The following is a 13,816-nucleotide window of genomic DNA, read 5'->3' as shown; positions in this document are numbered from 1 at the left end:
CAACAGGGGCGAGCTGGGCGCGCGGGCGGCGCGGGCGGCGCGAGCCTCTGCCTCCGCTGCCGCGCGGCCGCCGCCTCCCCGCCCGGCCGCCCCCGGGCTCTCACTCGCAGCCTCCCCGCGAGCTGAGAGCAGCCGCGGAGACGCGTCCAGGCGCGCGCCGAGGCGGCAGCGGCCGGCGAACGCGGGCCCAGGGCAGCGCGGCGCTGCAAGTTCCCGCCATGAGCAGTCGGCTCTCGAGGCTCCGCGGCTCCGGGGCCGCCCTCCCGGTCGAGCAGCCCTGCCCCGTTTCCCCGCGGTCGCAGCGCACCTAACGCCGCCGGTGCAGCCGCCGCCGCCGCCGCCCGTATTCCCGCCGCCGCCGCCTCGGCCGCCGCAGCGCCGACAGCATGTCTCGGAGGAAGATTTCGTCCGAGTCCTTCAGCTCCCTGGGCTCGGACTATCTGGAGACCAGCCCCGAGGAGGAGGCGGAGTGCCCGTTGTCCAGGCTCTGCTGGAACGGCGGCCGCAGCGCGCCCGGGCTGCCCGAGCCCAGAGCGGCGCACGTCTCCGCCCGAGCCCCGGCGGCCGGCGCAGCAGCCGCCGCCGCAGTCAGCGCCGCCACAGCCGGGGCCAGGCGAGCGCAGCGCCGCAGGCGGGTCAACCTGGACTCGCTGGGCGAGAGCATCAGCCGTCTGACGGCGCCCTCGGTGAGTAGAGACGAGGGGCAGGGCCGAGCCTCGGGTGGAAGGACGCGGACCGGGCAGGTGGGCGCCAGGCTGGTCCCGCCGCGTGCCAAGAGCCCCGCCGCTGGGGTGTGTGTGGGGAGGGGGGCGGGGTGGCGGGGCCTAGCCCGGCCTAGTTCCCGATGGCCCCCGGGAGAGACCTGGACTTTGGGCCCTAGTGGAAGGGGGCACTGGGATACGGGCATGGAGTGAGACTTCACTCCTCCGGGGGCCTCCTGATTCAAAGGTCTGTCTGCCCACCCCCAGCATTTGCAACCTCCTTCGTCGCAGTCACCCTGATGGCTCGACGGCTCCTTCTCACCCACCTGTTTTCTTTCCCCAAAACTTTTCCAAGCACTGTGCCTCCTCTCTTCTCCAGCATCCCACAGGAACCCCTGCTCCCTTCCAGGAAACTCTTCCCCTCTTTTTTTCCCCCCGACACTCTTGCTCTTAGCATGACCTTCTCTGACAAATTTGAATTCTGCAAGCTAACTGCCTTCCTAGGTTGCATTCCTTTTCTCAATCTTTAGGGACCGGTTGTCAGATAATTTTTTGATGAAGAGCCCTCTCATCTCTTGTTTTCTCACCACCTCGTGTATTTTTTTCTTGGTTACTGGTCATTTATTGGCTCAGTCTTCTTCTGTCGGTAACCCGGATATTTGGTTTTCTAAACCTGTCTTCTCTTTCTTGCACCCCTACCTCATCCTTCACACTCTGTCCCCTGGATTCTTTAGTGCATTCTCCCTCATTTTTTCAGTTTCCTTATATTAGGCCCTGCGTAACTATCTGTTGAATGAATAAGTGCCTGCCTGCTGCTGCTGCTGCTGCTGCTGCTGCTGCTAAGTCGCTTCAGTCGTGTCCGACTCTGTGCGACTCCATAGACGGCAGCCCACCAGGCTTCCCCATCCCTGGGATTCTCCAGGCAAGAATACTGGAGTGGGTTGCCATTTCCTTCTCCAATGCATGAAAGTGAAAATGAAGTCGCTCAGTCGTGCCCGACTCTTAGCGACCCCATGGACTGCAGCCCACCAGGCTCCTCCGTCCATGGGATTTTCCAGGCAAGAGTATTGGCTGCTGCTGCTAAGTCGCTTCAGTCATGTCTGACTCTGTGCTACCCCATAGACGGCAGCCCGGTGCTATTGCCTTCTCCGAATGCCTGCCTAGCTCTCTCTAACTTGTGTTCATTAGGGATGGCTGTATCATCAGTTCCAGGTGTACTCCAGACTCCCTATGATTCTTGGTATCTTTCCAGAGCACTCTGCCTCATTCCTGGTCAGGCATTTCAGCTACTCTTGACTTTTAATCTTTGCAGTAATGCCAGACTTCTGTTTCAGTCTTTCTTAGACTGTATGAGCTCTGTTTTGAAGGAACTCCATTGCAGACAGAATCCTAAAGAGATTCACTGTCAAACTAAAGCTGATTTTTATTTGCACCTTGATTGGTTACAAGGATTTCAACTTCTGAAAGCACTTTTAGCTGCCCATCTTGGAGACTTTTACTTCTTTAAAGTTTTCAAAGTGAATCTGAACATTGAACTTGTTTGCCTGCTCTTGAGTCTCCCTTTTGAAAGTACTCTTGCAGTGATGGTAGGAGGACCTTGAGAAAGAATTGGATCCAGAGACCGGGGATTTGTACCAGACAGGCCTACAAGTATCCTGGGGCTGTTGCCTTAATGGAGTATGGCCTTTTCCTCTAGCAATGAGACTACTGTCTCAGTCATCTTCCTTTTTTGTGCATTTTCCCTTCAATTACCTTTTGCCACTTCTTCTATTGATAAGCTAGGTACAAAACCCAAAATAGGTTAGCTACTGTTTGCTATTATTAATGCAAATATTTCCGAGGAAGCACACTTTTAGGAACTATTTGATGTTGCAAATTGTTGAACTTAAGCCTTTATAAAAGGAGTCCAGTAATCCTGTGCATATGTAGTTTTGTGTCAGTGCCCAAAGCAACATTTGTGCAATATACTAATTCTTCATTGTAACAGATTCATATGTAACGTGATAATTTTACTAAAGATAAGTATTAGATTTTTGTGGGAATTGTTTTGATAATTCTGGAGGGTTTTTGTTTTTTTTTTTCCCTAAAAATCAGAATTTAGAAATTTTTCAAAAGTTGTGGAAGTGCCTTTGGTAATGCGAGTTTAACATAAGACTACTCTCAATGACTTATGTTAGAAGTAGATAAAATAAATTGAATGCTACTATTTACTGCCAAAATAAGAGGGAAGAAACAGTCTCTGACTTTTACCCTTTAAAAAATGTAAAATTTGAATGACTTTGGCTCTTTGCCAGATTAAAAAAAAACATGTAATCAGGTGTTTAGATAACAAATTTGAAAATAATTGTGATAATCAGAAATAAGCAACAGCTGTATGTACTTTCCATTCTGTAATTTTTTATATTTTGAAAAAGCTTTTTCACCTATAATGCTGGAAACATATAGGTGAATATAGTGTAACAATTCCAACTTCCGAAGACATGTATAAACCGGTTCTCATTGACTCACCATATCAACAGTGGACTTGGTAACACAAAACAATATATTTCAAAGCAGTGACTACTCTGTGTTCTCTACCCGCATTTTCTTTTGTTTGGCAAACTAGAACACTGCTTCAAAAAATTACTGTAAATTTGTTCTCCTACGCTGTCAGCATTCTAAACTTCTCTGGAAACACTTATGTCCAACACTTATCCAGTGTCCTTTCATTAGAGCTGAACAACTTAAAAACGAATGAACAAGCAAAATAACCCAAACCCAAAAAACTCTGAGAATAGCCATTATCAGAGCATTCTTAGATGGAAATTTCTAGTTGTTTTAAACCTTCTTGAGTTTTGCAAACCTTCTTGCATTGCTGTGGAAGCTCTTGTCTTCTTAGTGGTCTCATTGTGGAATGTTGTCTTGATCACTGGAGATTTCTTTCTTTTTTATTCAGAATACTTTGCAAGTAGGGAAATGGAAATACATTTAATAAATACTATGATATTGCCAAGTAATTCAGCTAGTAATTTGGTCAATGGAATATTCAAACTCAGGCTTTTGGTATTTTAAGAGATACTAATAGCTGCATTGATGTTAGCTATACAGGTTATGATACTTCATAACATTTCAATAATAAAAATAAATTGAATTGATGAAATTGAAAAAAAATACAAAATTCAGGAGACCTGGTTCTCATTCATTGTGCCTTGGATAACTAAATACATGTATGTCACTCTGTATATCACTTTTACTATCTAGGATCATTCTTTTCTGTAAATTATTACATTTAAAGCCTCTCCCTGGTCTGACATTCTATGAAGACAGGTATCGTCAAGCTTTCAATGTTGTTGTTCAGTCACCAAGTCAGTCACTCAGTCATGTCTGACGCTTTGTAACCTCATGGACTGTAGCACACCAGGCTTCCCTGTCCTTCACTATCTCCCAGAGCTTGTCAAACTCTGATTCAAATCCATTGAATCAGAGATGCCATCCAACAATTTCATCCTCTGTCATCCCCTTCTGCTCCTGCCTTCAATCTTTCCCAGAATCAAGTTCTTTACCAACGAGTTGGCTCTTCCCATCAGGTGGCCAAAGTATTGGAGCTTCAGCTTCAGCTTCAGCATCAGTCCTTCCTTGAATATTCAGGGTTGATTTCCTTTAGGATTGACTGGTTTGATCTCCTTGCTGTTAAAGGGACTCTCAAGAGTATTCTCCAATACCAGTTAGAAAACATAAATTCTTTGGGGTTCAGCCCTCATTATGGTCCAACTTTCACATCCATACATGACTCCAACCATAGCTTTGACTATACGGACCTTTGTTGGCAAAGTGATGTCTCTGCTTTTTAATATGCTATCTACGTTTGTCATAGCTTTTCTTCCAAGGAGTAAGCAGTCTCCATCTGCAGTGATTTTGGAGCCCAAGAAAATAAAGTCTGTCACTGTTTCCATTTTTTGCCCATCTATTAGCCATGAAAGTGATGGGACTGGATGCCATGATCTTCGTTTTCTGAATGTTGAGCTTTAAGCCAACTTTTTCACTCTCCTCTTTCACTTTCATCAAGAGGCTCTTTAGTTCTTCTTCACTTTCTGCCATAAGGGTGGTGTCATCTGCATATCTGAGGTTATTGATATTTCTCCCAGCAATCTTGATTCCAGCTTGTGCTTCTTCCAGCCCAGCGTCTCTCATGATGTACTCTGCATATAAGTTAAATAAGTTTTGAATAAGCTCTCACAGTGGCATATGAAATAAAAAGCAAGGACATATGAGTTTTAAAACTGGGGAAAGTAGATTATTTTCTCAAGTGGGGGCATCAAAGTACTATTTTTTCCACTTAGTTGTTAAAAAATACTTGAGGGTCTGCTATGTGGCAAGTATTGTACAAAGCGTTGGTGATACAAATGCCAAATAAAACTTTCGCATTCTTCAACCTCATGAAACTTTAATTATAGCTTTTATTCTAAGTAAACTGTATTGAGGGAAAATATAAGAACTCCGGTTGCTGCGGAGATATTTAGGGGAAGTTTTATCCTCCACTTTGGTTGGTTTTGTTCACTGCAGATCTCTGGGATGCAGCCATAAAGAGAAAAATAATCCTAAAGATCTGGTATAAATCACTTATTATGTTATTTATTTTGAAATAATTTACTTGGGAACACATACGAAGAAACAGCTGGGACCTTTTGCGTCAAGGGTACATTTGGGATCTCATTTTATTTTCATTTTATTTTTATGAATGATGATTGCTTAGACCCCTGTCACTTTGACCTCAGTTTGGGGTTTGCTAATGTCAGCCTATCAGTGAAGATACTCTCAGAAATTAACTGGGGGCAAGGCTTTCTTAGGTCTCTTGACTGAGCACTACTAGCTGTTACAACATTTGTTTGCGTGCTCAGTTGCTCAGTCACGTCCAACTCTTTGTGACCCCAAGGACTATAGCCCTCCAGGCACATTACAGGCGGCTTTGAAGACTTCGGAAGCTATAGATAGCGGAATGACAGGAAGAAAAGTAACAGAATTGCAAGGATGGCATGTAAAGGGAGGAAAGCTACTTACATGAGGATTAGTCCAAGAAATAAAGAACAGCGAGGAAAGAAAAAGGAAGGGAAGCTTGAATTTAAGTAGCAAAAAAGAAAAATTGTTTTTGGAAAGGAAATTTTACTGATATATGCCAATGGAAAATTGAAAGAGCATAAAAAATATGTATTTAGCCTCTCACTAAATAAAATGAACCCCATGATGTATAAGGCCTTAAATAAAACCTTAGAAATTGTAAGTGTAACTAACATGTAAATCATTAAAAGTATATAAAATATATTTGTGAGGTAAGGTATTTGACACATTTATGTGTTTTAATTGAAATTTTAAGATTTTGAAGTTAAATGTGGATTTTAAACTTCTGAGCAATAGATTCATTAAAGTTAAAAATGAAACAAAATGTATTCTAGTAGTTTAATGTTTTCACTTTTGTATAAATTAGATACTACAATCTGAAATCAGAATTTAATGACCTTTTCTATTTCTATAGAAATATTTCTGTATTCTGTTTTCTATTACTTTTCTCTGCTTCATCCCTAGTCATCAGAAACAGCTTGGCAGAGTTGAAAGTACAAGGATATGTTTTTTGACAGACAATCTGAATAACTCCTTCCTGAGCCCTTTACTATATCTAAGACCCTGGGAGAGCCAACCCCTACCTTCTCAGAGCCTTAGTTTTCTATTTTGTGAAGTAGGAATCATGACTACCTTATAGCTGTGTTGTGAAAGAGGAGCAATATTTCTTGTAAAATTTCTTGAACTTGATAAATGATAGTTACAAGCTGCGATTCATTAACTTCAGTCAAATTTAAATGCCTCCAAATGATCTATAATTTTTTGTTTTTTTCTCAGTAACTTACTTATCAGTGCATGAGTGCTATGGACTATAGCCTGTCAGGCTCCTCTCTCCATGGGATTCTCCAAGCAAGAATACTGGGTTGGGTTGCCATGCTCTCCTCCAGGGAATCTTCCTGACGTAGGGATTGAACCCGCATCACTTTTGTCTCCTGCATTGGCAGGCAGATTCTTCACCACTAGTGCCGCCTGGGAAGACCTTACTTATTAATAACCTTATTAAAAAAGGCTTCCCTGGTGGCTCAGTAGTAAATAAATGGCAACCCACTCCAGTATTCTTGTCTGAGAAATCCCATGATTTCTCAGAGGAGCTTGGCAGCCTGGGGTCCCAAAGTCAGACTAAACAAGAACAACAACCTTATTAAAAGAGTTCATTGGTCAACTGATGATGTGTACCTAAACGTATTGGTAAAATTTTTTAGGCATTGCCCAGTGTAAATTTTATTGGCATTGCCCAGTCTATCCATTAAAAAATTAAAAGTGGAGCCCATTTTTGGCTCCCTGGCTGTGACTCATGTGAGTACATAAATATGTATAATCATTACAGATTCAAAAATTTCTGTCAAACTGTTGAATGTTATGTGGAAGTATGAGTACCATTACTATAAATTCCATAAAAATACTGCTGCTGCTGCTGCTAAGTCGCTTCAGTCATATCTGACTCTGTGCGACCCCATGGACGGCAGCCCACCAGGCCCCTCCGTCCCTGGGATTCTCCAGGCAAGAACACTGGAGTGGGTTGCCATTTCCTTCTCCAATGAGTGAAAGTGAAAAGTGAAAGTGAAGTCACTCAGTCGTGTCCGACTCTTAGCGACCCCATGGACTGCAGCCCACCAGGCTCCTCTGTCCATGGGATTTTCCAGGCAAGAGTACTGGAGTGGGGTGCCATTGCCTTCTCTGATAAAAATACTAGAACATATGTATTTGGTAGAATATGGGTATTTCAATGCAAATTATTTTTAACTTAGGAAAAATCATTAGATGAAAGAAAAATTGTTTATTTCACTTGCCTGAAAATTTCAAGAGTTCCCCATCCATTGCATTCAAAATAATTTGTATGTATGTTCAAAGGCTTAGGCTGTGAGATACAACAGTTACCCAACTAATAACTTTTATGTTTTGTATAAGGCACTCTATTCTACCAGCTCAGTTGTTGGACCTTCATTTTAAAGATAAATTTTGACTGTGGGAAATGACATCAGTGATTATTAGTTTGTTAGTAGAGGTAATGTAATTATATTATCATTTTTACTGTATAGTTTATCTACCTTGAAGTACTCTGAGGTGTGTGAGAGGGATTGCTGTTGTTGTTCAGTTGCTAAGCTGTGTCCAACACTTTACAACCCCCGTGGAGTGCAGCTTATCAGGCTTTCCTGTCCTTCTTTTTCACACTCATCAAGAGGCTCTTTAGTTCCTCTTCACTTTCTGCCATTAGGTGGTGTCATCTGCATATCTGAGGTTGTTAATATTCCTCCTGGCAATCTTGATTCCAGCTTGTGCTTCATCCAGCCCAGCATTTTGCACGAGGTATTTTGGGTTTTCTATGATACAATGGATGTTGGCAATTAGATCTCTGGTTCTCTGCCTTTGCTAAATTCAGCTTGTACATTCTGGAAGTTCTTTGTTCATGTACCATTGAAGCCTAGCTTGAAGGATTTTGAGCATTAACTTTAGCGTGTGAAATGAGTGCAATTGTGTGGTAGTTTGAACATTCTTTGGCATTGCCCTTCTTTGGGATTGGAATGAAAACTGACCTTTTCCAGTCCTGTGGCAATTGCTGAGTTTTCCAGATTTGCTGTCATATGAGTGTAGCACTTTGAAGTGAAGTGAAGTCACCCAATCGTGTCTGACTGTTTGCGACACCATGGACTGTAGCCTACCACGCTCCTCCATTCATGGGATTTTCCAGGTAAGCATACTGGGGTGTATTGCCATTTCCTTCTCCAAAGGATCTTCCCAACCCAGGGATTGAACTCAGGTCTCCCACATTGTGGGCGGACACTTTACCATCTGAGCCACCAGGGCACTTTAACAGCATCATATTTTAGATTTATAAATAGCTCAGCTGGAATTCCATCACCTCCACTAGCTTTGTTTTTATAATGCTTCCTAAGGCCTACTTGGCTTCACATTCCAGGATGTCAGGTAAGTAACGAAACCATTGTGATTATCCGAGTCATTAAGACCTTTTTCGTACAGTTCTTCTGTGTATTCTTTCCACTCATCTTAATCCCTTCTGCTTGTGTTAGATCCTTGCTGTTTCTGTCTTTTAGTGTGTCCATCTTTGCATATTATGTTCCCTTGGTATTGCTAATTTTCTTGAAGAGATCTCTAGTTTTTCCCATTTTATTGTTTTCCTCTATTTCTTTGCATTGTTCACTTAAGAAGGCTTTCTTATTTCTCCTTGCTATTCTTTGGAACTCTGCATTCATTTGGGCATATCTTCCCCTTTCTCCTTTGCCTTTTGCTTCTCTTCTTTTCTAAGCTATTTGTAAGGCTTCCTCAGATAAGCATTTTGCCTTGTTTCATTTCTTTTCTTGGGGATGGTTTTGATCACCGCTTCCTGTACAATGCAGTGAACCTCTGTCCATAGTTCTTCAGGCACTCTGTCTGTCAAATCTAATCCTTTGAATCTATTTGTCACTTCCACTGTATAATCATAAGGGATTGGATTTGGGTTGTAACTGAATGGCTCAGGGGTTTTACCTACTTTCTTCAAGTTAAATCTGAATTTTGAAATGAGGAGCTCATAATCTGAGTGGCAGTCAGCTCCAAATCTTGTGTTTGCTAACTATATAGAGCTTCTCCATCTTTGGTTGCAAAGAATGTAGTCAATCTGCTTTTGGTATTGACCATCTGTTGATGTCTATGTGTAGAGTCATCTCTTGTTGTTGGATGAGGGTGTTTGCTATGACCAGTGTATTCTCTTGGCCAAACTGTTAGCTTTTTCCTTGCTTCATTTTGTACTCCAAGATCAAACTTACCTGTTACTCCAGGTATCTCTTAACTTTTTACTTTTGCATTCCAATCCTCTGTGATGAAAATGACATCTTTTTGGGGTCTTAGTTCTAGAAGGTCTTATAGGTCTTCATACAACTGTCTTATCGGTCTTCATACAACTGTTCAGCTTCAGCTACTTTGGCATCAGTGGTTGGGGTATAGACTTGGATTACTATGATATTGAATGGTTTGCCTTGGAATTGAACAGAGATCATTCTGTCATTTTTTGAGATTGGACCCAACTACTCCATTTCAGACTCTTTCGTTGACTATGAGGGCTATTCCATTTCTTCTAAAGGATTCTTGCCCACAGTAGTAGGCAAGATGATAATGATATTCAGATGATAGTGGTCATCTGAATTAAATTCACCCATTCCAGTCCTTTTTAGTTCACTGATGCCTAAAATGTTGATGTTTACTCTTGCCATCTACTGTTTGATCACATCCGATTTACCTTGATTCATGGACCTAGCATCCCAGGTTCCTATGCAGTATTGTTCTTTACAGCATCAGACTTTACTTGCACCACCAGACACATCCACGAGTAGGCATCAGCTAACTCTCTAGTTGCTGTGTGTGCTTCTTATTGCAGTGGCAAGGCCTTCAGTAGTTGCAGTGCATGGGCTCTAGAGCGTGCAGGCTTTAGTAGTTGTTGAGTAAGGGCCTACTTGCCCGACAGTACATGTAATGTTCCTGGACTAGGGATCAAACCTGTTTCCCTGCATTGGCAGACAGATTCTCCACCACTGGACAACCAGGGAAGTCCTTTTTTGTTTTATCTTGTTGCCTCTAGCATATGGAACTGAAGGTAAACTTAAATGTTTTTTTTTGAATATGGTAGTAAAATTAGTGGGTTATCTCTAGATATAAACACTGTTTACTGTGAATTTCACACACATCTAGGAAGAAAAACATTATGTGGCATAAGTAGGGAAAATATTTATAAGAACTGGCTAGGCCTTTAAGGACTACACCTTCTTTGCAGGCCTTATTTGATGCATAGACCAATGGTTAGGTCAAAAGTCAAAGTTCTGCTGTTTAATTCTGACTCATTTCAATACTCTTATTTTTATCTTGTATTTATTATGGTACCTGATACTTAATGGATTTTCAATAAAATGTTCAGAATAAGTGAAAGATGTTCTTGTTTAAGAATTATTATTATTATATTAATAATTTATTACTACTATTATTGTTTATCCAATTATAGTTATTTCTCTTTTGTTTAATTTTTTCCTGTGCTATATTTGGTTGAATCAAATAAAATAGATTTCATACCCAGTCTCTGAGAGATACTTTCAAGTATGCAGACCTGCTTGAATTTTACTTACTCTTGCCATTTAAAGCAAAACTTCAGAATGAAGTTGTGCTAAAATGAAAGGAAATGGAAAAGGATCCTTCTGCTGGAACTCCTTGAGAAGCCCATTTATATTTTAAGAAATTAGGTAAATGTAACAACTCTCTCAGTCTCCAGTAGAAGTCTGCTTATATTTTCTGTACAGCTCTCTTTCTGGCGGGAACTGTTTGTCAGTAAATGGGCTACTGTCACCAAAAATGCATTGTTAGATGGAGTAAAAAAATCTTACTCCTTAAATATCACTTCAGGACAGGATCTGAAGATCTAGACTTATGTGCTGTAAGCTCAGGGCATCTCATAAAATTGAAAATTTCAGCATAGATTGATTTAGGAGGTAGGGGAGCCGGAAATATCTTGGAAGACTGATTTGTTATGGCTGTTTGGTGGAACTGAGAAAGAGTGAACATTCTTATAAATAGAACAGTGAGAAATCACTTCCTGCCCAGACTTTATTTGGGATTTATTAAACAGTTCTTCATTTGAGCTAGAGGTTATCAAACGTCAGTGAACAAAAGAAATACCTAAAAACGATTGTTGAAATGCAGATTACTGGGCTTCTTTCTCAGTGGGCCTGTTGTTTTTTTCCACCTGTTTCTTTGTTATCTAAATGTAGTTGATTTACAATCCTGTGCTGATTTCTGCTATACAGAAAAGTAATTCTGTTATATATACATGTCCTTTTTTATATTCTTCCCCATTATGGTTTATCGTAAGATATTGACTATTCACTGTACTATACAGTAGGACCTTGCTTATCCATTCTGTATATGCTAGTTTCCAATCCCAAAGAAAGGCAAGGCCAAAGAATGTTCAAACTACTGCACAATTGTACTCATTCACACACTAGCGGAGTAATGCTCAAAATTCTCCAAGCCAGGCTTCAACAGTGTATGAACCATGAGTGTCCAGATGCTCAAGCTGGATTTAGAAAAGGCAGAGAAGCCAGAGATCAAATTGCCAACATCTGTTGGACCATGGAAAAAACAAAAGAATTCCAGAAAAACATCTACTTCTGCTTTATTGACTATGCCAAAGACTTTGACTGTGTGGATTGCAATAAACTGTGGAAAATTCTGTAAGAGATGGGCATAGCAGACCACCTTACCTGCCTCCTGAGAAATCTGTATGCAGGTCAACAAGCAGCAGTTAGAACCAGACATGGAACAACAGACTGGTTCCAAATTGTGAAAGGAATACATCAAGGCTGTATATTGTCACCCTGCGTATTTAACTTATATGCAGAGTACATCATGCAAAATGCTAGGCTGGATGCCGCACAAGCTGGAATCAAGATTGCTGGGAGAAATATCAATAATCTCATATATGCAGATGACACCACTCTTATGACAAAGTGGAGAGGAACTAAAGAGCCTCTTGATGAAAGTGAAAGAGGAGAGTGAAAAGGCTGGCTTAAAAGTCAACTTTCAAAAAGCTAAGATCATGGCAACCAGTCCCATCACTTCATGGCTAATAGATAGGCAAAAATGGAAACAGTGACAGACTTTATTTTCCTGGGCTCCAAAATCACTGCAGATGGTGACTACAGCCATGAAATTCAAAGATGCTTGCTCCTTGGAAGAAAATTTATGACCAACCTAGACAACATATTAAAAATCAGAGACATTATTTTGCAACAAAGGTCTATCTAAACAAAGCTATGGTCTTGCCAGTAGTCATGTGTAAATGTGAGAGTTGGACTGTAAAGAAAGCTGAGCAGTGAAGAATTGATGCTTTTGAACTGTGGTATTGGAGAAGATTTTTGAGAGTCCCTTGGACTGCAAGGAGATCAAAGCAGCCAATCCTAAAGGAAATCAGTCCTGAATATTCATTGGAAGGACTGATGCTGAAGCTGAAGCTCCAATACTTTGACTACCTGATGCGAAGAAATGACTCACTTGAAAAGACCTTGATGCTGGCAGAGATTGAAGGCAGGAGGAAAAGGGGACGACAGAGGATAAGATGGATGAATGGCATCACTGACTCAATGGAGGGAAGCCAGGCATGCTGACGTCCATGGGGTCACAAAGAGTCAGACACGACTGAATGACTGAAATGAACTGATATGCCAGTTTTCATCTGCTAACTCCAAATGCCCCCTCCATCCTTCCTTTACCCTTCCTTCTTCTTGGCACCACATGTCTTTTCTGTTAAATTGTAGTTTTGGTGATATATAGAGTTCTATTATTTTTCTGTTGACCTATCATGATACAATGGTATTGAGTAATAGTTACATAATCACTATAGTGAAAGATGTTTATCAGTTTTCACAATCAATAGCCAGACAAAAAATAAAAGGTAATTGCAATTGTAAGCCATAATGGAAACATAAGGAACTTAACAATGTAAAATACTTAAACACAATTTGGGGGTCAAGCATTGTGATGTGGTAAGTGGAAGTGCATACATACATGCAAATGTTTTCATATGCCCAGCAGTCTATATCTTTTGATTTGTGTATTTAATCCATTTACATTTAAAGTGATTATATAGATGTGTGATCCTATTACTATTTTCTTAATTGTTTTGGGTTTATTTTCTGTAGGTCTTCTCCTTGTCTTGTGTTTCCTGCTTAGGGAAGTTCCTTTAGCATTTGTTATAAAGCTTGTTTGGTGGTCCTGAATTCTCTTAACTTTTGCTTGTCTGGAAAGCTTTTGATTTCTCCATTAAATCTGAAGGAGAGTCTTGCTGGGTAGAATATTCTTGGTTGTAGGTTTTCCTTTTCATAACTTTAAATATATCATGCCATTCCCTTCTGGCTTGTAGAGTTTCTGTTGAGAAATCAGCTGATAGCCTTATGGGAGTTTCCTTGTATGTTATTTGTCATTTTTCCCTTGTTGTTTTAATATTTTATCTCTGTCTTTAATTTTGTCAGTTTGATTGCTAT

The 13,816-nt window shown here is 41.1% G+C and overlaps 1 protein-coding gene across 1 annotated transcript in view; it reads left to right on the top strand.

Annotated features, from left to right (window-relative positions):
- Positions 1–295: 295 nt before the first annotated feature.
- Positions 296–13,816, top strand: part of GUCY1A2 (guanylate cyclase 1 soluble subunit alpha 2) — a 506,039-nt gene continuing 492,518 nt past the window's right edge. Inside the window, exon 1 of the mRNA XM_027563856.1 lies at positions 296–686. Coding sequence (XP_027419657.1) covers positions 387–686 — 300 coding nt within the window. The 5' untranslated portion in view covers positions 296–386. The remainder of the gene's footprint in view (positions 687–13,816) is intronic.

Source organism: Bos indicus x Bos taurus, chromosome 15 (genome assembly GCF_003369695.1).
Source record: "Bos indicus x Bos taurus breed Angus x Brahman F1 hybrid chromosome 15, Bos_hybrid_MaternalHap_v2.0, whole genome shotgun sequence".
Classification (NCBI taxonomy): Eukaryota; Metazoa; Chordata; class Mammalia; order Artiodactyla; family Bovidae; genus Bos; species Bos indicus x Bos taurus.
Note: the sequence above shows the minus strand (reverse complement) of the source record. Positions and strands in the feature narration are given on the sequence as shown.